Source organism: Polychytrium aggregatum (genome assembly GCF_025602895.1).
Source record: "Polychytrium aggregatum strain JEL109 chromosome Unknown BJ171scaffold_33, whole genome shotgun sequence".
Classification (NCBI taxonomy): Eukaryota; Fungi; Chytridiomycota; class Chytridiomycetes; order Polychytriales; genus Polychytrium; species Polychytrium aggregatum.
The window spans coordinates 196,434-222,143 of record NW_026516235.1 but is presented as its reverse complement, the minus strand read 5'-3'; the positions used below and the strand labels follow the sequence as shown (position 1 = coordinate 222,143).

The 25,710-nt window shown below is 58.5% G+C and overlaps 5 protein-coding genes across 5 annotated transcripts; 3 read left to right on the top strand and 2 right to left on the bottom strand.

Annotated features, from left to right (window-relative positions):
* Positions 1 to 727: 727 nt before the first annotated feature.
* Positions 728 to 4,271, top strand: BJ171DRAFT_584372 (putative NADH-dependent fumarate reductase; the record flags this gene model as incomplete). Its single annotated transcript, XM_053114303.1, has 10 exons — positions 728 to 1,119; positions 1,231 to 1,357; positions 1,468 to 1,719; positions 1,807 to 1,850; positions 1,987 to 2,201; positions 2,340 to 2,714; positions 2,844 to 3,005; positions 3,157 to 3,264; positions 3,395 to 3,761; positions 3,893 to 4,271. 10 exons carry the CDS (start codon positions 728 to 730, stop codon positions 4,269 to 4,271), a joined length of 2,421 nt encoding a protein of 806 aa, XP_052964282.1.
* Positions 4,272 to 4,480: 209 nt separating this feature from the next.
* BJ171DRAFT_515184 (uncharacterized protein) lies at positions 4,481 to 8,570 on the bottom strand. Its single transcript, XM_053111907.1, has 5 exons — positions 8,353 to 8,570; positions 7,115 to 8,132; positions 5,187 to 6,946; positions 5,018 to 5,050; positions 4,481 to 4,887 (listed from the first exon to the last, which is right to left on the bottom strand). Exons 1-5 carry the CDS (start codon positions 8,494 to 8,496, stop codon positions 4,849 to 4,851), a joined length of 2,994 nt encoding a protein of 997 aa, XP_052964281.1. The 5' UTR covers positions 8,497 to 8,570; the 3' UTR covers positions 4,481 to 4,848.
* Positions 8,571 to 14,213: 5,643 nt separating this feature from the next.
* BJ171DRAFT_515179 (BRCT domain-containing protein) lies at positions 14,214 to 21,147 on the top strand. The gene is made up of 24 exons (XM_053111906.1): positions 14,214 to 14,474; positions 14,588 to 14,695; positions 14,785 to 14,886; positions 14,983 to 15,049; positions 15,323 to 15,505; positions 15,634 to 15,943; positions 16,045 to 16,455; positions 16,589 to 16,596; positions 16,689 to 16,747; positions 16,860 to 16,960; positions 17,034 to 17,103; positions 17,228 to 17,297; positions 17,425 to 17,654; positions 17,768 to 17,843; positions 18,007 to 18,063; positions 18,207 to 18,268; positions 18,365 to 18,421; positions 18,492 to 18,671; positions 18,763 to 19,083; positions 19,214 to 19,821; positions 19,956 to 20,053; positions 20,187 to 20,267; positions 20,378 to 20,517; positions 20,728 to 21,147. Exons 1-24 carry the CDS (start codon positions 14,391 to 14,393, stop codon positions 20,929 to 20,931), a joined length of 3,687 nt encoding a protein of 1,228 aa, XP_052964280.1. The 5' UTR covers positions 14,214 to 14,390; the 3' UTR covers positions 20,932 to 21,147.
* On the bottom strand, positions 21,148 to 22,933 carry BJ171DRAFT_515177 (uncharacterized protein). The gene has a single exon (XM_053111905.1). The coding sequence runs from the start codon at positions 22,577 to 22,579 to the stop codon at positions 21,380 to 21,382; it is 1,200 nt and encodes a 399-aa protein (XP_052964279.1). The 5' UTR covers positions 22,580 to 22,933; the 3' UTR covers positions 21,148 to 21,379.
* Positions 22,934 to 23,233: 300 nt separating this feature from the next.
* Positions 23,234 to 25,667, top strand: BJ171DRAFT_515174 (uncharacterized protein). The gene is made up of 10 exons (XM_053111904.1): positions 23,234 to 23,506; positions 23,677 to 23,807; positions 23,924 to 23,958; positions 24,075 to 24,250; positions 24,371 to 24,465; positions 24,550 to 24,681; positions 24,817 to 24,893; positions 25,096 to 25,217; positions 25,300 to 25,363; positions 25,520 to 25,667. Exons 1-10 carry the CDS (start codon positions 23,335 to 23,337, stop codon positions 25,548 to 25,550), a joined length of 1,035 nt encoding a protein of 344 aa, XP_052964278.1. The 5' UTR covers positions 23,234 to 23,334; the 3' UTR covers positions 25,551 to 25,667.
* Positions 25,668 to 25,710: the final 43 nt, after the last annotated feature.

Below are 25,710 nucleotides of genomic sequence, written 5' to 3'. Positions count from 1 at the left end.
GGATGGCGGCGGGGAGTCCGACACTGGGAGGCCGTGAGTCAGAAAGCCGTCATCCTGACGTGTCCCGGCTTGAGGTGGATTTTGTGCGCATCGTCGCCGTTCTTTCCCTTCGGCTTTGGTCTCCTCTGGTCCTGCTGTGCCGACCCGGGTGCATGCCCATCGATGTCATCTTGACGCGCACGCAACCCACCCAACTCTTTCCCCGGCCGACTTCCATATAACGCCGCTTCCCGCTCCGGCCAGCGCAGCCCCCAGGCAACATCGCCAACTACTTCCACACCTGCCTATATCCTCGCCACAGTCCCTTTCCCACCGCCAGACCCGTCTGTCTTGTGTGTGACTGCTTCGATTCTGTCCAGCGCATCCGTCAAGGGTAAGCTTTCCCGGTCGGTCTGTTTGGCCATGCACCCAGGCAGGACCGTTGTCCAACGCCAGTCTTGCGCTGCGGCTTTTGTCGCCCTTTCCTGGGCTGCACCAGGGCTGAAGCATCCAGGTCCCGTCGCATCCTATTGCCGTCAGGCTCTTGTTCGTGCTTGATCGCCCATGTGCGGTCTCGCTCATGTATTGCATCCCATGCCCCGTGCTCATGCCCCATCCATACCATGCCGTTCATGTGTTGCCTCGCCTATGCCATCTCGGTTTTGTTCATGCGATTTCGCACGCCCTTGACACACCCGTCTTGCTTTCTTGATCCACCGGCGTTGCGTGCCGCTTGGCCTCGCATAGGATGAGACCCGTCCATACCTATTTTGTGGCAACGACGGTCGTTGGCCTGGCGGTGCTCGTCTACTGGCTCGTTCAGACTAACCATAGCATTCGCACCGACAGCATGACCCCAATAACCACCCAACCGCACCACTACAACGCCGAGTCTCACCATCCAACCGATGGGCCGCTGACGCCCGCCACGGTCGTCGTTGTCGGCGCCGGTCTGGCCGGCCTCGTCGCCTCCATTGAAGCCTACCGAGCCGGCGCAATCGTCACGCTGCTGGAGAAGGAGCGGAATGTCGGAGGCAACAGCGCCAAGGCCACCAGCGGCATGAACTCGGTCCACAGCGAGGCCCAAGCTGCCCGTGGCATCCTGGACTCGTATGATGCTTTCGAGCACGACACTGTTCGGTAAGCATATCCCGTTGCACTCCGGCCGGCATGCGCACAACTGGATCGGATGACCTGACGTACTGTCGTTTTGCCATGCTGCCACTGATACGCTCGCCCTGTGCGTCGCAGCTCCGGCAAGGGCCTCTCGGACCCTCTGCTCGTCAAGATCCTCACGTCCGACGCCCCCGATGCTCTCAAGTTCATCGAGTCTTTCGGTCTGAAGCTCGACTCGATCTCCCAGTGCGGCGGCCACTCGGTAGGCATACTTTGAGAGCATCGATTGTGTTCTTCGTCTGTTTTTGCAAGCTGTTGGGATGTTTCTCATCGATCGCCGCCCATGGCATGGCTTCATACTCTGCACCCCAGTTCCCGCGCACGCATCGCGAAGGACCTCGCCCCGACGGCAAGCCTGCTCCAGTCGGATGGGATATCATCAAAGCTCTCAAGGACTACATCGCCAACAGCGTCCCCAGTGCCAGTGCTGCCGGTGCCGACAAGCCCTCGATCACAATCGTCACGAATGCAAAGATGCTGGATCTCATCGTCACCAGCGACACCGACTCGAAAGAGGTCCAGGGCGTCAAATACAGCCAAAAGACTCCCGAAGGAGCCGAAGAGGTGAGGAGGCTTCATGCCATCTGGCACACTCGAGTATCTGTCTTACGACGTCGCTCACTCGAAAGCCCTGTCGTCGCCACCATCCAGATTCTCGAAATACGATCGGATGCTGTTGTTCTCGCCACTGGAGGGTATGTATGTCGTGGTCGTCGTGGGGGCTGCAGGACACGAATTCACGGCTGCGAGCAAATGTCCGGGCCATTTGGCACTCATCGCCCACAACTGACAGCCTCGCGGACTGTTGCCCGCCCTCTTTGATCCTCCCAGCTTCTCCGCGGACGCCAAGAACGAAGACTCGCTCCTGCGCGAGTTCGCCGGCCATCTCGCCCACCTCCCCACCACCAACGGTCCCTGGGCCACCGGCGACGGCGTCAAGATCGCCCGACGCCTGGGCGCTGAGCTTGTGGGTCTCGACCAGGTCCAGATCCATCCGACGGGCTTTGTGGATCCCAAGGACCCCGAGAGCGCTGTCAAGTTCCTTGGTATGTGCGGATGATACACCCACGCCTTGCACAGCACAGCCAGCGAAGCTAGCCAAGGCAAATGATGCATTGTGCTGGCTGTGACGAGTCGGTATCGTATTCGAGGGTGCCCGGACTGACATGTCTCGTCCCCAACAGCCCCCGAAGCCCTCAGAGGCCATGGTGGCATTCTTATCCACCCTTTGACCGGCAAGCGCTTTGTCGACGAGCTCTCGACCCGTGCGGTGGTCACCGCTGCCATCTTCAGCAACTGTGCAGAGGCAAAGAACCACTCGCTGCTGGTGCTGAACCAAGAGGCCGTCGACAGGTTTGATCCTGCAACCATCGGCTTTTACACAGCACGCGGCTTCTTCCAAAAGTACCAAGGTGCCGAGGCTCTCGCAACCAGCAAGGGATTCGATGTCCGAGAGTTTGAAAACACCCTTGCTTCGTATGAGGCCGCCTTGACGGCCGGCCGCGACGCATTCGGCAAGCATGTCTTTCCCGTCAAGTTCTCTGTCGACGACACCTTGTGTAAGTCGCTGTCGATGGGTGGGTCAAGAGCACTTGGGGGGTATCCACTTTTGAATACCCGCTGTCCGCTCGCGCATTCTCACACCGCTGCCATCACTCCGGGAATACCGCTATTTGCTTCACCGATAGATGTCTGCACGGTTACTCCGTCCATCCACTACACCATGGGCGGACTGAAGATCAATGGTGCGGCCGAGATTCTGGATGCGACACCATACAGCCCCAGCGTCTACCATCCGCAGCAGCCACGCCCGATTTACGGGCTGTTTGGTGCCGGCGAAGTGACTGGAGGTAAGGCTTCTCGCTGATAACAGTGCAACTCCACCAGCGGGCCCGCATCGTATCACATTGTATCGCCTCGTATCGCATCGCATCGCGTCACATCGCATCACATCGCACTGCATCGTATCGTCTACTCACACCGGTGCCTTTCACCCACCAGGCGTTCATGGAGGAAACCGTCTTGCCGGCAACTCTCTTCTTGAATGCGTTGTGTTTGGCCGAATCGCTGGCCAGCGCGCCGCTTCGATCAAAGACCGCGATGTTCGAGGTGGGTCATCGGTTGTGGTCCTTTCGGAAGCAGCGGTCGTAAAGGGTATATGACACGGAGAGCAGCGGCCTTCCCTTCCACGGTCCCCAAACTCATTGGCTCGCATCACCCCTTGGCTCTTTCTATGCAGGCTTGAATCCAAACACATACATCCCGCTCCGCCTCCGCAGCTCGCAGCAGCTCGGCGGTCACATTCGTCTGTTCCGCTTCGATCTGCCCTCGTACAATGCGACATCGGGCATGGATGTTGGACAGTACGTCTCTGTTCGCGCCCACATCAACGACCAGCCCGTCATCCGAATGTACTCTCCGTGCAACCGGCCCGATGAGCGCGGCGCCTTGGATTTGCTCATCAAGGTCGACCCGAAGGGCGGCGTGATGTCCACCTTCATGAACTCGCTCCGGCCCGGAAGCCTTGAGATGGAGTTCCAGGGCCCGCACGGAGGCATCAAGGGCCTCGACATTGAGAACCGCAGCTCGCCCATCAAGAAGATTGGGTACGTGGCCGGACTTTTGTTCTCGTGTATCCCGATCGCCCTGCTCCGCTGGGCGTGTGGCTCGCTCTCGGACCACGATTTGCTTGTGACTTCCCGCTAACACCCTCCTTCGATGATGGCACCCCTTCTAGACTGATCGCTGGCGGAACAGGCATCGCCCCGATGCTGCAGATTATCCGCTCCATCTTCCATCATCAGCGCGACGACATCGAGATCAATCTGATCTATGGTGCTGCCACCCCCGAGGAGCTTGTCTTCCGTGAGCGTCTCGATGCTGCCGCTAAGAAGCACCCCAACTTCAAAATATCGTACACGGTCGACTCGGACCCCGACGCAAAGTGGTCGGGACGGGTCGGCTTTGTGGATGCCGCCCTGATTCAGCAGGGCATGTTCGCTCCCTCTGACGACATCAAGATCATCATCTGCGGCCCATGGAATATGTGCCAGGCCATCAAAAAGACTCTACCCACCCTCGGCTACACGAACGACATGTTCTACAGCTTCATGTAATCGACGCCGCCGCCCCCTGACGCCAACCCATCGCTCGTCCAATCCCATTCACGCACTCCTCGCTCGCTCTTCTCTTCTCTTCGTCTTATGAATCGTTCCCAGCTCTGTATTTTCTCTCTGTAGCCGTGCGGCTTTCGTTTGATATCATCATATTATGCATTTGTGCGGACGCGGGGCCACCGGTCACCCATATACATGTGTCCACAATGATAGCGACATATGCAGTGATATTTGGGACAGTGCCGGCTGCCGCTACAGGACTCACGGGCCTGAAGCCCGAGGATCCTTCGGCTCCATGTCGGTCGTGCGGATGGTGATCTGTCTTGGTTGGCCATCGATTGGTGTTGTGGCGGTTTGGGAAACAGGCTCTCGGATACACTCGATCAGTTTACATGAGGACCATCATTGCTCCTCCTTGGCGGAGTAGACAGCCATTGTGGACACCGGATGTGTATATTCTCACACAACAGCAACAATCGAGCGCAAACCGGGTACATCCCATTTCATTTGCGAGTGCTGGCCACTGTCATCGATGGGCCCATCCCGCGCGCTTTTCATGACGGCTCTGCACCGCGACCTACGTCGATGACCCGGACGCCGACTTCTTTGTTCGACTCTGTTGGGGTGGGAAGATAGAGACGGAGCTCCGGATCAGTAGCGGCACTATCGAGGTGCATTGACTGAGCAAAGTCCCCATGCTGGATAGGAACACAATGCCGGCTTGCTCAAGTCGGATGCAAACTTACCCGAAGCGTGGCTGAAAGCGGAAGCCTACCAAGCTGGAGGAAGCGGTCACAGTCGTGCGGGCATGTTAGCATCGCCCCGAACGGGTCCGAGCGCACAGCGAGAGTGTGATTATAACCGGTGCGATGATGTGAGGACCGTAGTTGGTGCGCGATTAGGATCGGTACTTACCCAGTTTTTCCCACCCATATCTTGGGACTTGGTCTTCTTGAGCGGGCTCGAGCTGGGACTGGCTCGCTCCTCTGGTGCAGGCGGTAGTTCAATGGATTCTCGAGGGTGGCTGCTGGGTGGCTCGCCAAGAGCAGCTCGGGGGTCGTCAGCAGACCCGTCAAAGACAAGGTTGTGAATAGAAGGGGAAGGCACCGAGGCACGATCGTCCTTTTCTGAAGGCGACAGTGACGATGGCCAGCGGAACGAGTCCGCAGAGGCACTGGCTGGGCCGTCGACGGAGCCGCCGTCAAATCGGTTCAGCTGCTCGACCAGTTCGCGGGTGAAGCTTCGTTGGCGGATCGGAGACGAGCTTGGGCTGCGAACGCCGGCCTCAAGTCGGCCAACGCGCTCTTCGATCTGGACCAGACTCGCATGCATTTGCTGCGCTGCGCTCTCCAAGCCGTGTGTGCCAGCATTCGTCTGGGTCTGGATATGCTCCTCAGCCAAAGTCGCTGCGTCTCGAACAGAGGTGCGGAGGCTCTGTAGATCCAGCTCCAGCTGCGCCTGGATCGCTTCGAGCGCACCGATTCGCTGGACCGTGGTGAGTCTCCCAAGAGCTGCACAAGCCGAGGCGATCTCGGTCTGGACCTCGTCGAAGCGGGCAAGGGCTCCTTCGTTCGAGTCCTCTGAGGAGCTAACAGATCCTTGCACGGCATCGAGGACAGTATGCTGGCCAATGTCGATCTCGAGGATGTGCGTCTCGATTCTGCACAGGAAAGCGACATAGCCCTCGTGGGCCTGGGCATCCATGGCCGAGATGTCTGTAGAGTTGGAGGTCACGTCAATCGCAAGAGTCCATTCTTGGCCCTGTGTTAGGATCTGGAGGAGCACCTCCTTATCGAGACGGACCTGTCCAGGGAAGGCACTGTTGAGGCCGTCAATCGAGCCCGCCAGCTGCTTGATCAGCTCGATGAGACGGGAGTGCAGATGCTTGACGATATCGGTTCCTTGTGCGACTGGCTCGGTTGTGTGATAGTTGCTCGAGCAGAGTCTAGAGACAAGCCCCAGTTTTCGAGCCAGAGCCTTGACCTGCGAGTGCAGTTCTTGGAGCCGAGGCGAGATGGCTGATACTGCTGCCGAGCCGTCTTCGGGAGGAGACGGTGACTCGATATCTTCAGAGGCGTCAGACTGGTTGAGCTGGTCGATCCGCTCGCGCAAGACAGCGACCTCGTCTTTGACCTCTCTGATCACCTGGAGGACTTGAGGCGAAGGCTGCGGCGGAGGGACCGGCTGGGACTTTTGCCTCAGTTGGTTGTCCTGGAGGCTCCGATGCGTGGCTTCGATTTCAGCGATCCGCTCGGCAAGCAGCGACTGCTGCTCTCGAGTCTCGACGATCTGTCCGATAGCCTTGCCTGTGTCCTCGAGACGCTGATGGATGCCATCGAGGCGACCCGTGGCTTGGTCCTCCACCATCGCAATATCCTTGAAGAGGACCGACACCAGGTCTTCGATGACGGCAGTGCGCTCAAGGAGATTCTTGGAAGCAACGTCAACCAATCCATCATCGCCATCGCTCTTGGCATCCGAGGACGGCGACGACGATGGAGACGGCGATCGAGAGAGCGTGCTCTCTGGGGGCGTTGGTGTTGCGGGGCTAGATACTGAGTCTACGATGCCGACAATTTCAGACAGCTGCGTAACGCTTCCCTGAGCATCGTCGATCCGTTCGGCGCATTCATCGACGCGTTGGCTCAACTCGACCAGCTTTTGGACAATGCTGTCTGCAAAGAGTATTCACGACGGAGAAAGAGAAATGGCGAGCCGGCGTCAAGGCTCTGTCCAAACCAGAATGCTCTGCGAGCGGCATATTCGGACGAGTTCCGGGATACAAATGCGTAGGTGGAATCGGGTAGATATCGCGCATGTACGCCGCAACAGTGGTGGCTCACCTTTCGTCATGGAGTTGTCCTCCAAGAGCGTCTCAAATCGATGGAACTGCTGTGTGATCGACTGAATGCTGTCGTGTAGCGTGGATACCTCGTCCGAAGGGCCCTGAGACCTTTGCTGGAGCTGTTCGAGGGCCACCATGCGCTGAGAAAGGCCATCGACTATTTCTTCGGCTGTCTGGACTCGAGCTTCCATGGTTGTTATCGCGATGGCTGTCTCTTGGGCCGTGGAGGAGGTCGGCTCGGGTTCGGCTTCGTCCTGCACAAGCTCTACGGAAGCGGCCTGGAGACTATCGACTCTGGAGACCAACTCGGCAAGCTGCCCCTGAAGAGACGAGAGTCCACCGGTGAGACCAGCGAGGGTCTTATCGTGGTCGCCGATGGAGTGCGTAACCTTCTTAGCGAGGGCGTCCAGGTGTTGCTTGATCAAATGCCATTCTTGCGACTCTGCATCGGCCTTCGCGGATAGTTTGAGATCCTGGGCAAGTTTGCTGAGGAGGCGCTCCTCGAGCTTCTGAGCTATTTCGTAGAGCTCTGCCTTTGGGTCCGGCAAAGCCAGGGTGGCCTGAGAATCGCTTGGGCTGAGCACAGATACGCTCACAGACGCACCGTCGAGCTGGTCAAACGGATACATCGAGGCTCGACGGCCTGCATCAAGATGGTCTAGAGCGTGCTTTGCGTGTTCATCTGCGTTGGCTTCGAGACCAGAAGGCAGAACTGCCAATGCAGGCAACTCGCCGACCGACCTGTCGATCCCGGAGTGTTGCTGATGCGCCTGCTTGTGGTCGTATTCGACTCGGCTGTCGAGCTTCTCTCTGAGCGCGTCAATAGCAGCTCGAAGTTCCTGCTCGGTTGCATATTGGCTGTCTGCCGCCTGTCGAAATTGGACGGTGGTGGCGGACTTGAGCTGGGCGACGACCTCGGAAAGGTGGTCGAGTTCGGCGGAGAGGTTTCTGTGCTGCGATACAGGGTTCGTTGGGTCGCTAGTGTCGGTGCTCTTGGAGCGACTGAGCAAGGCTTGCTATTTCGCGGAGAAGATGAGATTGAACGGGTATAAGCAAACGCAGGGCCGTGGAAGAAAAGTCCAGGACCCATCTCTGGTCTCGTGGATGCGCACTGGACTCCCGGGCGAGGCGCGAGGCTCGGGAGCGGAGCTGCTCGGACGACTGGATCTGGCGGATAGGACTAGATGTCGCCGTGCCACGGGCGAGTGCAGGTCGGTCGCATGGCGGAATGCTTACCACAGCGGTCGGCAAGAAAATGACGAGCTCAGCGATGGCAAACAGGGCTAGCTGGAGCACAAGCAGCGCTGGGAGATATGGAACGAAGTTCTCTGGAGCGGCAAGGGCCGCGACCACATCCTCGACCGACAGAGCCGAGTTCATGGCCAGGGATGCAGTGCAGCGATCGTTGGTTTGGGCGTGCTGATGCGACGAGAAAGAGCCTCGATGGCGACCAGAGCGGGTTGCGCTTGGACGAAAAAAGCAGCGGCGGCTGGCCAGGCGAGCGCGGGTGCTGGATCGGGGCCGGGGCAAGGGCGCCTGGGACACGCTGAAGATGGTCAAATGAAGCGACGCGTCTGTGTCTGCGCCGACACAGAATGCGGTGTGGTGAGCCAAATCCGGATGCATCACAGCAGTGCGTCCAGAAGTGCATCACAGCAACGCACCACAACAGGCACCTGCTCTCACCCACCCTTGCCCTGGGCTCGTTAGAGGCCGTTTATGTGTGGAGAACATGATTTTTGGTGCTACAACGCTCAGTTCGGGGTGGTGGGAAAGATCGGGACAGGTTGTCGATCAGCAAGCCAATGTGGCAGAAAACAAGGGAGAACGGTGTTCGATAGGCAAGTAACTTGTGCAACGGAAAGCAATGGTGCGTGATGGTACAAGAATTGGGGGGTCGCTTGGAGCGACGATGCCGCCAATATCACTTGAATGCTTGTGCGCAGATGAAAATCCGTGTCTCACTGCCCAGGGCCTCGGGCAAATCGCCCTGGGAAGCTGTCGCGGTAGGCCTTCAGCGCGAGGTGAATCTGGATGTTGTTCAGATAGATCGGCTGTGGAACAGTTGTGGGTCAGTCCCGTGAGTCGACAGCGATGCCGCACTTGCGCAGGGTGCTCGCCAACACAGTACTTACATAAATGATCGTCGTGCGATAGGCGCCGCGGGCATCGTGCAGGTTGGACTCGACGGCGTTCATCGCAACCAGCTTGCTGAGGTTTCGGCGAATCGGATCAAAGAGCTCCTTGGGGATCTTGATCAGATGCTTGCCGTGCTTGATCCACTCTGATCCGGGCGACAGCTCCGTCCAGGCAAGCTCATCCTGGGGACTCACGATGGAAGGCGCGCTGTAGGCTTGGCGATCGGACCGGACGAACCTTCCATCGACGTAGACCCAGATGATGGTTCGATCGCGGCTATCGGTGGACGTGATGGTCTTGCCGTCGTTGGAAATGGAGATCGAGCGCACCCAGTCGGTGTGGCCCCTGAGAATCTGTCTGCGCTCGAGTGTGCGCGACTCCCAGACCAGGACAGAGCCATCGTACGAGCCGGTGGCGGCAGTGATGCCGTTGGGTGCAAGCGACACTGCCGTCAAGATGGAGGGCTTGACTTCAGCAAACCCACCGAGCATATACGCCGAAATGTCCCAGAACTTGATGTCCTTGTCCTTGGATGCGGACACAACAAGGTTACCCTCGCTGGAGATGGCCAGGGAGATGATTTCGTCCTTGTGGCCCACGAGTGTCTGTCTGAGCTGGCCCGTGGCGGCGTTCCAGATCTTGATAGTCGAGTCGCTTGAGCCGGAGATGATCCAGCTGTTGCAGGGAGAAAAGCCGACCGACAGGACGGCTCCTGTGTGGCCCTCAAGAACCAGCATCTCCTCTCCGGTGGCGGCATTCCAGACTCGAACGGTCTTGTCCTTGGATCCAGAGGCCACAAGTGTCTCGTCGGGCGAGAAGGCAACAGCAGTAACGGTGCCGTTGTGCTTCTCCAGAGCCACGACTTGCTGGCCGTTCTCTGCGTTCCAGATCTTGACAGGGAAGGCCTCGTGCTTGACAAACAGTTTCTTGATGGCCTCGGGGTCTCGGCCAGACCCAGTGACAACCCACTTGCTGCTGGGCGAGATGGCGATGGCATTGACGTAGTTTTTGTATCCATGGAGGGTGAATCTGAGCTGGCCGGTGCTGATGTCCCAGATCTTGGCAGTCTTGTCATCGGATCCACTGACAATCAGCCTTCCGTCCACCGATACGGCGACGGAGTGAACCGTGTCCGAGTGGCCCTTGAGGGTTAGTCTCAGCTTCCCTGCGGCTGCGTCCCAAACTTTGACTAGGTTGTCGACCGAGCCAGACACAATACTGTTCCCGTCAGGCGAGATCGCGACCGCACGGACATAGTGTGTGTGGCTCTGGGGAAGCTTCTTGACCTTTCCGGTGTCGATTTCGCGAATGTAGACATCGTCGCGAGACGCATACGCTATCCACTTTTCGTCGGGCGAGAGGGCAACCGCCTGAACGCCGTCATTGTTCAGAATGGAAGTCGTCAGGAGGCAAGGATTCCAATTGAGGGCTGTGCCGGAGGCGACCAGGAAGGGAATCTTGTCTTCGAGGCGAGGGGCGTACGTCTTGTAGAGCAGCGACTCCTTCGGCGTGAACGCAAAGCCCGAGTTGTAGACCTGAGGTGCACTCTTGATGATGGCATCGGCAAACTCGCGCACAAATCGGTAGGTGTCTGAAACCAGGGTTCGGGTGATGTCATCGACGACAGTGGTGGGTGCACGGGTGATGATGCCGCGCAGGAGAGAGACCTGGGCGACAACCGACTTGAATACACCCGTGAGCGACGCACACTCGAGCCAGAAGAAAACGTGGGTCAGGAGCAGGCGCGAAAGGAGCGAGTCCTCGGCACCGACTTGGTGCAGGACCTCGCCCGTGTACTCGTTGGCGAGACCCAGCTGCTGGTACCGGGGCCAGGTCTGAGCGCTGATACGCTTGGGATCAAGGGCCCACGCAAAGTGGGGAATCCAGTTGGCCACGCTATATCGGAGCGACTCTGTGATTTTCTCACGGGCCCTGTCTCCGAGATCCCGTATCTTCTCGTGGAAGTCGTAGATGCCGCAGATGTTGGCCACGGGCTCGAACGCAAGGATTCGATTGAGACAGCCCTTGGCAAAGTCCATGTGGAACGTGTCCGAGACATGGAAGGGCTCCTCGAGAGAGTCATTGGAGGTGAGATACTCCACAATCGTCCAGTGGATCTGCGAAAATCCATCAGCCGAGGCCTTGGGGTCATTTCGCCCGGGATCAAGCAGGTTCTTGAGCTCGTCGACGCATTTTAGGACAGTGACTGGGGGGATAGCAAAGATCTCGGAGATGACTCGGGGCGTGATGGCCCACTTTGCGGTGGCGATCGCCGAGATAACGATGCAGAGCTCGTCGGGATGGTGGCTGTTGCTGAAGATCCTCGTGAACAATCGCTGGTAGAGGTCGTGCGATACTCCGCCAGGCTTCGTGTTCAAATAAAATGCAAGCTTGTGATCCTCTTGGAAACTCGAGTTCAGAGAGGACCCAACGACGCTGGGTGCGCCTGCAGCCCCTGGGCGATAGTTTTGCTCGTCCGAATAGGAGCTTGCGGTCCCAAAGGATCGTCTGGAGACCGAAGGCTCACCCCAAGCCAACTCGGGAGTGATTGTGGCTGCCCCATATATAGAGCGGATTCCTTGGGTGCTTGGCTCGTGCTTCAGGACGGTCTGCGAGCCGTTATGGGAGGGCACAATCGAAGCCGCAAGCGAAAGATTCTGGCGGTCCATCGGAGGAGGAATCGGGTTGATAGACGGTGGACGATGCACAGTCGGGCGGTGCTGTCCGGCGAAGTCTCGATACTGCTGCAGAGAGGAAAGGATGTCGGTGAATCTGGGGCGCTGAGCAGGGTCGTTGTGCCAACACTGCTGTATGAGCGTCCAGATCTCCTCTGGGATACCGTCGACCGGTTTCGGGCGGCGGCCCATGCACACATGGACACCGATGGCGGTCTGGTTCATGGGCTGGCCATCCTTGGTTTCCCAGATGGTCCTGCCGTTCTTCATGACCTGGTAGAGCATGATGCCAAAGGCGTACACATCTGTCTTTCTGGTGGTGCCCGAGGGATCCTCGTCGTCAAGCATCTCGGGGGCCATGTACTCGACAGTGCCGCCGGGGGTCTGGGTGACGGGAGCACGGCGAGCCGTGGACGACGTGTGCTTGGTCCGAGACATGCCAAAATCGGATATGACGGCGCGGAAGGCCTCGTCAAGAAGAACGTTGAGGGTCTTGAGATCTCCGTGGATGATGCCGTTGGCATGGAGATAGGCCATGCCCGAGGCCACCTGGTACATCAGCTTGAGTCGCTCTCCAACAGGGCGGACGTTGTCGGGGTCCGAGATGTAGGCGTGGAGCGTGCCGTTGGGCATGAACGGCGATATCATAAAGGGCCGGTCGGTGGTGTCGCAGGCGCCGCGGAGGGGCAGGATGTTGGAGTGGTTCAGTCGGTGCCAGATGCTGATTTCGCGGCGGAACTCGACAATCTCCTTCTCGCTGTAGGTGGCAAAGAGCTGCTTGATGGCGACGTCCGAGCCATAGTACGAGGCCGTGTACACCTCGCCGAAGCCGCCGCGAGCAATGGGCTGGGGGGAGCGACCGGTGATGGCGCTGGGAGGGATTCGCCAGATTTCCTTCTTCATCGACCGAGCGACGGTGGACTGGCTCTGGAGCAGCTGGAGAAGGGGCGCGATGAGATTGTCGAGGAGCTGTTTGGGAACGTCCTCGTTGTCGGTCCGGTTGAGGAGCGAGTCGGTCACCTGACGAATCTGCCACTCGGGCATATCCAGACGGATATCCAGCTCCCTCAAGGCGGCAACGTCGCTCTGCTGGAGGAGCTGGGAGACGTAGGCGATGAGGGCATTCTCCTCGGCCACGTCCTGGTCGCGAGCCACATTGAACTCTTGGTCGTTGGGCCCATGTGTGGTCTGGAGGCGCAGAGCCTGGGTAATAGCGATCCACACGACGTCGAGGTCCTTGCTAAACCGCTGGATGGTCTGGCGGATGCCAGCGCCCTCGAGGACCTTTTCGATCTTGGGGTCGGTCTGGAGTTTGTTCGCATAACCCAGAGCCTGTCGGTGGATGGCCTGGAGGCGGGCCAAGCTCTCGATGAGGGCAGGGTTGTTGGGCCCGGACTGGACCAGGGCGGTGAGGATGCCGTAGGACATGTTGGCCAAAAGGGACCAGGTGTGCTTGTTCTCGTCAACGTTCCTGAGAACGGAGGAGAGTCCCAGCGCCGTCTGGAGGATGTCGCTGACCGGGCCGGGAGGGCTCTCACGGATCAGGGACGCCAGACTGGCGTTGACGATTGAAATCGACAGGACCATGGCGGCGAGAAACGGGACCCGAAGACAAAGGAGGGTCTTGGCAGCGGTGCCGGTGGCTGAAGGCGGGAGAGAAGGCGACAGGGAGAATCAGACTCGCCAAGGGGCACTGGTGCGAAGAGAATCGACCGGATGGATGAGGTGGGTGAGGAGCCTGAGGGAGTCTTGAGTGAAGCCAGAGGCAGCTGGAGATGCAGAGACAGGCTGAATCCAGAGGAAGAAGCAGAAACAAGCAGGATCCAGAGGAAGCGGCAGGGGCAGAATCCAGAGAAAGAACAGAAGCGGCAAGGGGGAAGGTCGGCAAGCAAGCCAACGCGCGGGCAGAAGGGCGGGTCGGACGGGGGCAGAGCGAGGAGAGGGCGGATTTATCTTGCGGCCCATTGCCGGTGGCGATGACGCGACGGTCACGCAAAAGTCGCGTGTTTGCCCACATTGGCATGTCCGGCTGCGCCACCAACATGTGACTGGGTATCTGGCGCGTCTGGGTGGCACGCGGCGCCACCCGTTATCGCGGACACGCGGGGCCACGTGTCGCCGCTGGCTCGATGGCGGCTCGATGGCGGCTCGAGCCGCCAGGACTGCGCGTGCACGTGTCGATCCCGCCCGGCAGTACTTTGCGAAGTCGCCTGGCTGGCCAGTGTGTGGCTGCGTGCCGTCATGGCCGCGGTCTTGTTCGTGGGCCGATCGCCGTCTCTGTCCCGCAGCATCCGTGGCCGCTTGTTGGTGCTGCTGCTGCTGCTGCTGCTTCTGCTGCTGCTGGTGTCGTCTGTCCAAACAGCGATCGCTGTGCCGGAGATCCTTGGCTCCGACGCTTGCGCAGGAACACACCGCTTGTCCCCGCAGGCACTGCCGCATATCCTCTGTTGAACCTTCTCGATGCTACCTTCATCAAAGCCCAGGAAGCGATTGGTTCTGGACGGGCAAACCATCTGCTCAACCGGTCTCTCGGACGAGGAGCGGGTAGGATGCATTCTGGCTCAAGCATGTCTCCTTCCTCGGTGTCGGTAGCAGCGCGACCGCCGATCGCTACTTGAACACAACATCTTCTGAATACCGCGCTCTCCTTGGTCCAGACCGATCTCCGAGCCAAATCCATCGCCCTCGGAGCAATCTTCAGCCCCAACTTCACAGAGCATATCACCATCCTCGTCGCCAACGATATCGGATCGCAGAAATACAGGGTATGGTAGTGGCTGAATTGTCCTGGCGATTCGTTGAGGCTCGCCCGGCTTCCCGACCGTCGCTGATCGATGCTCCAATTCTTGCGCAGGTTGCAGTCAAGATGGGAGTGCCCATCGTCACAGTTGACTGGATCGACGATTGCATGCGGGTCCACTCCATGAAGACAGCATCAAGCATATCGCTCGAAGAAGTGGGTCGACAATGCTGTCGTTGTTGTTGCATGTTTCCCAAAGGCGGCCGATACCGTCAATGCCAGTGTCCCACTAACTCGGCCGCTCTCCTCCAGCTCATTGAGAGCCATCGCATCCCTTTCCTCAGCGACACCGTCATTTGCACAACTGGCTTGACCGCAGGTATACTTCGAGCCAAAAGCCGAATACGAAGCGACCCATATGCGATGCCTGTGCATGATGATCATCCCCCCTTCCCGACACGGCGGATTCAATATGGGACGACAGAGCACATGGGTCTGTGCCATGTTCATGAACGGAGCCAGGTCGCTCTCGTCGTCGTCGGGGCTCGAACAGGATCTCTCCGTGTCTTTTCTGCTTCGTGTTGCTGCGTTTGCCTTCTGTCGCCCAGCACGGCTTGTTGCTCATCCTCATTTGGCCTCTGTGTTCCCCCAGACGATCGCGAAACCATCGAAATGAACGTAGAAAAGTACGGTGGACGGTTCAGCGGCGATCTCAGCCGAGAATGCACTCATCTGATTGCCGAGAGTGCCTCTGGGAAGAAATACGAGTTCGCAGTTCGAAACAATATCCCAATTGTCACCCAGGGCTGGTTCCACGAGTGCATCAATCGTGCAGGTGGCTGATCGTTCCGGACCGTCCCGCTGCAGATCTGTAACTGGTAGCCATAGCATCACCGCCGCGGGTGTGCCTGTTATTGAGTGACTCACCGAGAGCTTCTGTTCAATTTCCTTGGGCTGCAACAGAGGTTATCAACACCGAACCCTTTTCCCTCGCTCCGCGGCTCGCACGCTCAGACTCCGATAAAACGAGCGTTGAAGTCCTGCTGCCCGAACATGGGCTCCTCAAAGCCGAGTCTCTCAAGGTCATCAATCTCGACGCCCCTGCACATAGCCCATATCTCGAGCTCAGTATCTACGCCGGATCCGAGTTCTCAGCAAGCGAGATGCAGCGCATTCGTGCGATGGTGCACGATGGCTGCGGTGTGCTGGCCCAAGTGCTCGACGGCTTTGTCACCCACTGCGTTTTCATGTCAGCGGAACGGGTCACCCCTGAGTAAGAAACCTTCTCGAACGCGCTCCTGCCATCGACAAATCGCCTTGATGGCCTTCCACCGTATGTACACTGGAGCTGACCCGCTGTTATTGTGCTGTCAGTGAGCGCCAGCTGCTTCAAAATATCAGCAAGAGCGGACGAGACATCGAGATCGTGGAGCTGCAGTGGCTGGAAGCATGCTACGCCGCAAAGACTATTGTCGCGCCGGACTCGTTCCGCCTTGCGCTACAACCCGGCGCCTCTCATACGATCGCCAGCAACGCCAACGCTCCACGGGAACCCCAGCCGGCCTTGCGGCGCTCATCGACGCTGTCCAATCCGAGTAGCACCGGTCTCACTGTGAAAGTGAGCAAGCGGAGGGATACAAGCATGTCCATGTATGGGAACCTGATGGAGCTCGACGACGACGCAACCGTGTTCGGCGTTGCCAATGCGGTGCCGAACAAGTCATCTCTTTCGCACCAGTACTCGATTCAACTCGAGTCGACTGACAGCCAAGTTCAAGAAAACGGGTGAGTTGTGTCTGGAATATGATGGCGCTTAGGTGGGGCTGTTTGCGACGTTGTGTCAATGCTAGCTTTGGACCACTTCCGCCTGGACATCGACCGCGACTAACGCATCGACCTCTCCTTCTTCCATCGCCAGAAATACTGGTATGTACCTCCGCCCCGTGAATCGCACAGCAACGCCTTTGTAAATAGGCGATTATCCCGCTGCTGTCTTGCACTTACATTGTTTGCAGCAGATCCGCCGCAGATCTTCAAGGGCATGCATTTCGCCACTCAGAACTGGTCTCCTGACGAGGTGAGCGCCCGACAGACAGCATGAGACTTTGCCCGGGGCTAGAATCATCGAGACTGCCGTATTGACACTGCTGTATGCTGCTCCAACTTCACGACACTCCCGTTCAACCCAGAAACGCACGATCAGAAGCGAGATTATTCTCTCTGGCGGGCAGTTTCACGATGTCGTTCCCGATTCACAGAGCGTCGTCTACATGATCGTGCCGTTTTCGGGGTAGCTATCCTGCTGGCTGGCCGCTTGTCTGGGACCCCGCCTGGACTTTAGCTGATATTCCCTTCCACCTTAGATCCACGGACTTTAAGCCACTGCCAAACTGCTGCGTGGTTACCGAGTACTGGGTCGAGTACTGCATGGTGGTAGGTCCTGAGTCTCCGGCCGAGTCGGAAACAGTGACAGCGGTACAAGCGCTCTTCTGCGTCTGATTTGCAACGCATCTCATGCGTTTGCCTCTCTTGGCCACTGCTCGCAACTCTCGATTAGAACAACAAGTGTTTTCCGATCACTGGAAACATCCTATTCAGCCCCTGCAAGTTCGCGCTGCCGATTGGCGGTACGTCTTCTGCTTCGCCAGGCGTCGCACGCCCACCCAGCCGGCCAAATCACTTTGGCGGGTGTTGCTGGTTGTGCCTTGTCCCCACGATGCGTTACCAATGCTCTGCACTTCTCCGGCCCCTTAGAGTTCACCACTTTGCGCTTCAGTATTACATGCATGGAAATGGCCGACCGGCTGCACGCTGTCCGTCTCGCACGGCAACTCGGCGCACAGTGCGAAGAATACTTCACCAACCACGACACGCATTTGATCTGCGGCACAAGCACCACAACGGTCTCCAAGAAGCTCGAGCGCTCTGCGACGCTAGGGATCCCGGTTGTCAAATACGAATGGCTGCTGGAGTGTGTTAGGCAGGTGCGGTCAAAGTGCCCCTGCTCCGATCTTTCGATGGGCTCGCCAGGTTCACTGCGAGATTCTGATAGACAGTTACAGGCACTAACATATCGACCTTGGGCACTGTGGCACAGGGACGAATGGTCGACCCTCGGCCTTTTACGCTCTCGCTCACGACTGGGTCGGACACTGCACCCACAAGCAGTCCTGGTATAGTGCTCGATCAGCATGTCTTTCGTATTCGTCAATGTTTTACCTTTCCCGCCAGCACACTCAGCGGGGAGTGGTGCTCTGCTCGGATGTGCTGCCGCTCTCTTGCCCTGGTCCGCGTATCTTTTACTCATGATCCAATCGCGGCATCCGTTTGCCACAGGGAACACCAAATCATTCGAGGCCGAGGGTCCGCAGTCATCCATGGACATTTCAAGTGGTACGAGCGGCATCTCATCGTGTGTTGCTTTGGCTTGTCCGCTTCTTGGGTGTCGCGCAGGTCTTCCCGACCTTGCCACGCATCGGTTGATTGACACTCTCGGCTATCTCGGCCATCTCCGCTGGGCGGATGCTGTGTTGCAGGTGCCAAGCCGTCCCTTCTGCGAGCTGAATCAAGCCGCGGCTCCGAATCGGATATCCCAACCGTTCGTATTGCATGCGTCCTGCGATGACACCAGCCACGTTGATCTGTACCGCGCTAACATGCTAATGGTCGTTTTGTGATCGCTATCTTCACGCAGCGCGACTTGCAGCACGTACTCAAGGACGTTGTCATCAGCTTCAGCGATCGCGTGATGGTGGGTACTAAAATTGACGCGCGACAGCGGCTGGCTTTGCGCTTCTCACCCAATTCACCGTTGCATTTAGAAACAATACCACGAGTTATCGCGGATGGCCAAGATGATGGGGGCGAGCGTGCTGCCCAAATATAGCCAGTCGTGCACGCACCTTCTCTATCACGCAACCAGAATCAGCGATCAAACCGTGGAATACAAGTACGCTCGCCAGGCAAACAAGTTCATTGTGTCGCCGCTGTGGCTTGAGAAGGTATGATGTTGCTAGGTCACCAAAGAGGCGTAACTCTGACGCTCCTGGCGAAGCGCGCTTGTTCACGAGTCCATCCGTGGTCGCTTCTCAGTGCGCTGCTACAGGAACCCGTCTCAACGAGGACGACTTTCCCTATGTGATGAATGCGAACAAGGTGCTGCCGATGACCCTGTCCCAGAGTGTCAAGAAGCCTTCACCAACAGCAGCAGCCCCAAGCCGCACACGAAAGTCGAATCCACAGCCGGTCTTGCAGCCGGAAGGAACCAGTGAGAGCGAGACATCCCTTCTCGGCGCACCGGACTACTTGATCGGAAAGTCGTCAGAGTCCCGCCAGATGCCGGACGAGATCAAGATGGACGAGGGCATGAACCAAGTGCTGGAGATGCTGCACTCCAAAACAAGCAACGAAAAGGTGAGACCGGCTCGAACCCAACGTCGCCTTGCGGTGGTCTCGCTTCAGCTCAAGCTGTTCCGATCCCGCCGTAGCATGGCGGTGGCTGTTGATCTGTGCAGCACTGACCGCTCGACATGCCACTGCTCAGTCGCGACGACCCAAAATCCAACGCTCTGTTCCAAGTCTGCTGAGTGCTGCATCAAAATGCCCCGTGCTGGACGAGAACGATGACAGCACAACAAAAGAAGACAAGAGCACGGGTCAGGGATCGATCACTGGATCAAGTGCTCCTCACGAGGGCGACTCAATCGTCTATGACGATCCAGAATCGCGCAAGGTCAAGAGGAAGCTGATAGACGAGCTATCTCACGGCAAGCGGGCCCGAGCGATGACTTCGCCCGATGCACGCATGCAAATCGATCCGATGATCAAGCGAGGGTTGAATCCGACCCAACACGAGGAGAGCGACGCCCCAAAGACACCCTCAAAGTCCTCTAGCAGCACACAAAGGAGCAGCACCCCGACAACCCGGCGGATGACCCGGCGACACAACGTCAGCAGCAGCGGCACGGGCGTCCCGCGCTTTCTCATGACAGGCATCTCGCAGGACGAGCGGCTCCGGCTGGGAAAGATTTTGCGTGATCTCGGCGGCACAGTCATGGGCTCGGAGAACTGGCATCCCGACTGCACGCACCTGATCCTGTCGCATATGGCACGAACAGAAAAGTGCTTAGCTGCCTGTGCCTCGGGTGTTTGGTGAGTACACGTCGACGAGACCGCCGGGTGCGCTTCAAAGCACGGACTGCGGCCCTCCCGGTCATCCAAGGCTCGAGGAACCTGCTGTCAACTTTATTTTCCATCATGTCGCTGACAGTCTTTTATCCCGACAGGATGCTCCAGCCGAAATATGTGGATGCGTGTGCTAGTGCCGGAGAGTTTATCGATGAAGAGCAATATGAGTGGAAGCCCACGGCCGCAACGCCCATGGGTACGCAGTCTCCCAAAAGCCGTGTGGTTGGCCTGTTGTTTCGTGGCAAATGCAGGCAAGTGCAATCAACACGGGCATGCCACCCGGCTGAAGCGCTAACTATCAGCTCTTGGGTTGCGGAATGTTTCACTAGATGAACTGATGCTCTATGGAGCTGGGCACTATTGGAGAAAAAAGCTGCAAAACTTCCAGCACCCAGACCGGCCTCGCAAAGGTACGCCGACGCTTGCTTGAGCCATCGTGCCTCTCTGCAGACTCGTGTTGCAGCGTATTATGCTGTGATTCTCGCTATATGGCTGATCAAAGTTGCTGAATGCGACGCAGGCGCCTTCGACAGCTGGAGGGTGCTCCTCGTTATCGATTCCAAGAAGCGAGATGGCTTCTACCGGGTCCTCCGAGCGGGCGGGGCTGAAGTGATATCGTGGGAGGCGGATGATTGCAACGAAACCAGGCTCGCGCAAACGGTGAGTAGCGGGGCCGGTACTTGTATCCACGGTTCTGCCACAGCGCTCATGGGGGTATAGACGCCCTGATGTATCTCGCAGGCATTATTGTCGCCGATATGCACCATCCATGATGTCCCAGTTCGGCCAAATGCAGTCTGGGCTTCGCGTACCTCGGAGGAAAGATCACAGAAGCTCGCACTTAGCCGGCCTCTCTTACTTGTTCTGCAGGAGCCCACACACATCCTGTCGGATGTCTCGCGATTCAGCACCGCCCAAAAGCTCGCAAAGCTCTGCCGGCCCCACAAAGCACAGTTTCTCGATTGTATGTATGTCCCCGAATTTCTCCTTAGCCCGGAATCGACGCTTTCGACCGAGCAGTTTGTGCTGCGGAATCGTCAAAGAGCACCAAGCGAAGCTAGACCCGCATCATAGCCAAGAGGACAAGTCTCTGTTCGGCGGTATGCCATCGGAAATATACAGCTTGAACAAAGCGGGACAGTGCCCAGCTGGGTTTGTTCGCACGCCGGCCGCAGCCTGGTGTTGGAGTAGTCTTGAGAGAGAGTGGACATGCGCTCGATGGACATCCTCCTCTCCCTTCAACGATTCACTCCCAAAGACAGCCACCGTCACAGTCTCCTTGGACACACAGTTGGGTTATGGTGACGGGCCTGTATTCATATTCGGACCGAGCAACAGCCCTGACTCAACACAGGGTCTCCCGTTTCGTTTTGTGCAGACGGTATCTACTGGACGTCGCATCGGCTTTCTTGGCATGCAGTGACCAGCATTGGGCTCGGCGACAGTATCCAATTGTTGGATGCCGAGGCTCTATTTTGGTTCCATCTCGATCGTGATCTCGGGTCGGGTCCGGTCGCTTGGGCTAGTGTCCAGCAGGACTTTGGCCGACGCTGACCACTCCTCCACAGGCAACGCAGACCCATTCCAGCGAACCAGGAGTCCTGGGAGCACGCCATCCGCGGCAAGAGTCGATGCCGCAGATGTACGCCTCGCAAATGCGTCTCCACTCCTGCGCGGCAGCTTGGTTTGAGTTGACAGCGGAGTCGTCTTCGCTTTCACAGCGGGCGCAATCGCAGTCGAACTGAAAGTAGTGCTTGAGAAAGGCCCTGCGGTTGGCCCTGGGGTTGGTGCCGCTGCTGGTGCTCAGCGGGACATACGAAATCAGCAGCTCTTCGCCTTCCTGGATGTCGCGAAGGGCAAAGAACGTCATCAGGCCGCCGCCCTCGGCAGTTTCGATGTAGTGATGACCGACGTTCGGGGCACAGGAGTGGTTGAAGAACACGGCGGTGGTGTAGACGGCCGAGGCATAGCACTGGCGCTCGCTGTGAATGCCGCCTATCTTGAAGTTGTAGAGCCCAAAGACGTTGACCTCTTCCTTGCAGATGAGCTCAAGGGCCTTGTCGTAGAGGGTTCCGTTCACGGGCGTCGTCCAAAACTCGGAGAACGGGATGCCGCGGGACTCGAGCTCGGGGTGGACAACCTTGGTCAGGAAGGCCTCGAGGATGGCGGCGGATTTCTTGAAGGCAGCGAGGGCCTCGGGCTCGGTCGAGCTCTCGTTGCTGCAGAGATTCTCAAGCGAGGCAAAGCTGGTGTGCGGGTCTTCGTGTGGGCCATGTCGGCGCGGGGCGCTGGTGCCTGCTTGACTGTCGACGAGCTCCCAGAGCCGGCGCAGCATCGCACGGCTCAGGAGGCGGATGTAGTCGACGTGGTAGGCGCTGGCGAGCGAGGCCGGGGGCTGGAACAGGTCTTTGAAGAAGGGATATTCGAAGCGGTGGTAGCATTCCCAGTCGCGAGCCTCGCACTCGCGGCTGCAATAGACATGGAACGGCGAGCCAAGCGCCGAGCGAATGGGCTCGCCGACTGGATGGTCCAGCCACCTGAGGCATCCCATGCACACCCGTTCGCAGTGTTCCTTCATGATGCCGTTGTAAGCCGGCACGCCGATGAAAGGACGGGTTTGGAGGACCGTCTCGCTGATCCGAATCGGCCGGGTCGCATAGTAGCAGCGACCCTTGACTGGATGAACGACGATCTTGACGGCGGCATCGGCAGCGGACGACATGGCGGCGACGAGTCTGGGACGCGAGTGGAACTGGATTGCAAGTTGGCAGAGGCAGACGGCAGAGACAAGATGGAGAAGCAAGGGCCACCAGCAAGCCGACAGCGCCCAAGTCGGACCCAGCCAAGACGAGCCCGGCTGGTGCTGGCGACGTCACCAACGCGGCGGCCGGGTCCAGAGAGCACCATGCCTGACGCCGACCGATGCGACGGAGGCCGACTGCAGCCTAGCGCTCTCGGTGCCTGCAACGACGACGACGGCGGAGGCGGCGACGCAGTCCATGGCCGCCGAATCAGTCAACGCAAGTGCCGACGCCAATCCTGGGATCGCATCACCACCAAGCAATGATGTCGCCTGGCCAGCCCCACCCGCGCCCAACAGTCCCATGCCAAGACAGACAGACAGACCGGCAGTGGCTGCCGCAGCGCAGGCCATCCAGGGTGCCCCCTTGGCGACCCGCTGCGAGCTGCATGTCGACTCGCCCGCCAGCCCGCAATCGCCCAGGTGCAGCCACGATTGAGAGGTGTTTCTCCGGACCGGAACCGCGCTCGAATCACCAGCGACGTGCTGCGCTCGCGTCCACGTGACGCCGCGGTATTTAGCCAGTGGGTCGGCGCGGTCGCTCTCTGGCTGCATCCAGCACACATCGCTCTGGGTGCAAGCATCCCGCAAGCATCCCGCAAGCATCCCGCAAGCATCCTGCAAGCATCCTGCAAGCATCCGTCCATCTGCAGCCGCCGCCGATCCCCATCCACGCCATGCTCTTCCGCACTCTCGCCTCCCGCTGCTCGTCCGGCGTCGCATCGGCCCTGCCCAGGCGCTTCTTTGCCACCCAGATCGAAGACGATGCCGTCAAGGCCGCTGCCCTCAAGCGCAACAACCGCATCCTGGCGCTGGCCCTCGGCGCGGCCGCCCTGACAACCGGCGGATGTGAGTCGTCTTCTGCATGGATCCAATCGTGATCCGGGCCAGATGGATCCATGCGTCGAGCCGATGCATGTCGTGTGGAAGCTGCTGCTCTGCCCTTGGACGCGATCGAATCAAGCCAGTTTTGCTGACCGATGGCGATCTGAACCGCCCATTCTCCGCGTCGCTACCAGTGTTCTACGCCAACTACTTCTCTCAGAGGGATGCCAAGAAGCAGCAGGAGGAGAAGCGCAAGCAGCGCCTGCTCGCCGAGCCCGTCCCGGCCCTGAACGCGGATGCGTTCACTCCCTTCAAGCTGAAGGAGGTATCCATGACTTTGGCGCTTTGGAGCCGCAGAGCATCGGGCGTGCCGCTCTGAGGCTGTCAATCGGGCAGGCTATAGTCAGCGATGCCAACCCTCCATTTTTCTGATGCTCCCAGGTGATTCCCATCAACTATAACACGAGCACCTTCAGGTAGCAACTTGTGTCTCGACTGAAGCCGCTCGTCTGCGGATGTGGCGATTATATGGGTGCATCTCGTTCAGCACGGGTGCTGACCGTGGCCGCTTCGGCATCTTTGTGCTCTCCAGATTCGAGCTCCCTGAAGGCACCACCGAGCTCGGTCTTCCTGTTGCCTCCGCCGTCGTCACCAAATTTGTCCGCGGCACCAAGCCGGACGGCAAGCCCGACACTGTGATCCGCCTCTACACCCCGATCGAAACCCCCGGCGCCGAGACCTTTGATCTGGTCGTCAAGAAATACACCAGTCAGTACTCGCACCGGGGTCTCGGCCCTGCTTTCATCGCGGCCTGTGCTCTCGACTCGTGTATCCTACGCCCACTACTCTAACAGCGGCCATCGCTTCCATCCCTTGACGACGACGCAGACGGACCCATGAGCACCCACATCTTCAATTTGAAGCCCGGAGACTCGCTCGATCTCAAAGGCCCCATCAAGAAGTTTGAGTACAAGGCCAACCAGGTGCGCCGGCCTGCGCCTGACTCGGTAGTCGGCACTGCCCATCCTTCAGGAATGCTAACCTGCCGCTTGCGCGCACCCTTGTAGTTCGAGAAGATCGGCCTCATTGCCGGTGGCACGGGCTTGACTCCTATGATCCAGCTCATCCAAAAAGTGATCAACAACCCAGAGGACAAAACCAAACTCAGCCTGGTCTTTGCCAACGTTTCCGAAACCGATGTAAGCCACGTCGGGCTGCCTGATGAGCGTTATCCCGCTCGAGGCGGTGACCATGCTATGCTGCAGCAGTTCGCAGTCAGAGCGTCCACGCCATAGCCCGTCCGCTCACACAGGCTCTTTTGCCCCAACGCCAAGATCATTTTCCGCTCCTATCTCGACTCGCTTGCCGCTGCCTACCCCGAGAAGCTCTCTGTCTACTACGTCCTTGACCGGTAATGTCCCTTGTGCCGCACCATGTCCAAAGCGTGCATGGCGGCGGTTCTGGAATGGGGCTGCGGCTACGATCGGTCCCCCCCGCTCGAATTACGCGATCCTCATGCTTTCGACGAGGCTGAACAGTCGCCTGCCCTCACGCTGCTGCCTCTGTCTGGCGGGGTACACATCTGGCCACTGACGTGATCTTTGCTTCTGCAGACCCCCTGCCAAGTGGAATGGCGGTTCCGGATACATCAACACTGACCATATCAAAGCCCACATGCCCGCCCCTGGCGCTGGCAAGGTTTTCATCTGCGGTCCTAACCCTATGCTTGCCCATCGTAAGTGTACATGGCTCGGTAGTGCCCCACCTCCATAATCCGTACCGCCTGCCTCGTCCAATGCTGACACTCTATCCCACAGTCTCCGGAATCAAAGCTCCCGACTACACCCAGGGCCCGATCAGCGGCCTGCTCAAGGACCTCGGGTAAGCCCTACTTCGGACAGACCTCATTCGCTCCTGACTTCTCTCTCGTGTCGGACTTGGGTTGGGTCAGCCGGGATGATCACAAGACGCACCTGTGACTGGACACCCTCATCCGGGACTAACAGGCGTGTGCCGTTCAATATCTCTGGGATCCAGCTACACCGAAGCCGATGTCTTCAAGTTTTAATATGGACCAGTTGCGTCCGCAAGGAAGGACGGGCCAGCCCAATATCAGCGGCTGCGATCGTCGCGAGCAGCTCTGCTCTGTTCCGTCTGCCTGCCTGTCTGTCTGTCTGTCTGTCTGCATGCCACACGTTGCTGCACAATACATGCACTGGATTCAGTAA

What these genes read in the sequence shown, in the direction of transcription:
- BJ171DRAFT_515177 (XM_053111905.1), bottom strand. Translation starts at nt 22,579, where the DNA reads ATGTCGTCCGCTGCCGATGCCGCCGTCAAGATCGTCGTTCATCCAGTC.
- BJ171DRAFT_515179 (XM_053111906.1), top strand. Translation starts at nt 14,391, where the DNA reads ATGCTACCTTCATCAAAGCCCAGGAAGCGATTGGTTCTGGACGGGCAA. An exon ending in ATGATCGTGCCGTTTTCGGG is followed by an intron (nt 16,961 to 17,033) that starts GTAGCTATCCTG and finishes CTTCCACCTTAG; the next exon opens with ATCCACGGACTTTAAGCCAC. An exon ending in CACGGCCGCAACGCCCATGG is followed by an intron (nt 20,054 to 20,186) that starts GTACGCAGTCTC and finishes ATGTTTCACTAG; the next exon opens with ATGAACTGATGCTCTATGGA.
- BJ171DRAFT_515174 (XM_053111904.1), top strand. Translation starts at nt 23,335, where the DNA reads ATGCTCTTCCGCACTCTCGCCTCCCGCTGCTCGTCCGGCGTCGCATCG. An exon ending in CGCCCTGACAACCGGCGGAT is followed by an intron (nt 23,507 to 23,676) that starts GTGAGTCGTCTT and finishes CGTCGCTACCAG; the next exon opens with TGTTCTACGCCAACTACTTC. An exon ending in GGTCGTCAAGAAATACACCA is followed by an intron (nt 24,251 to 24,370) that starts GTCAGTACTCGC and finishes ACGACGACGCAG; the next exon opens with ACGGACCCATGAGCACCCAC.
- BJ171DRAFT_515184 (XM_053111907.1), bottom strand. Translation starts at nt 8,496, where the DNA reads ATGAACTCGGCTCTGTCGGTCGAGGATGTGGTCGCGGCCCTTGCCGCT. An exon ending in GGACAACTCCATGACGAAAG is followed by an intron (nt 6,947 to 7,114) that starts GTGAGCCACCAC and finishes TACTCTTTGCAG; the next exon opens with ACAGCATTGTCCAAAAGCTG. An exon ending in ATATGGGTGGGAAAAACTGG is followed by an intron (nt 5,051 to 5,186) that starts GTAAGTACCGAT and finishes CGCTTCCTCCAG; the next exon opens with CTTGGTAGGCTTCCGCTTTC.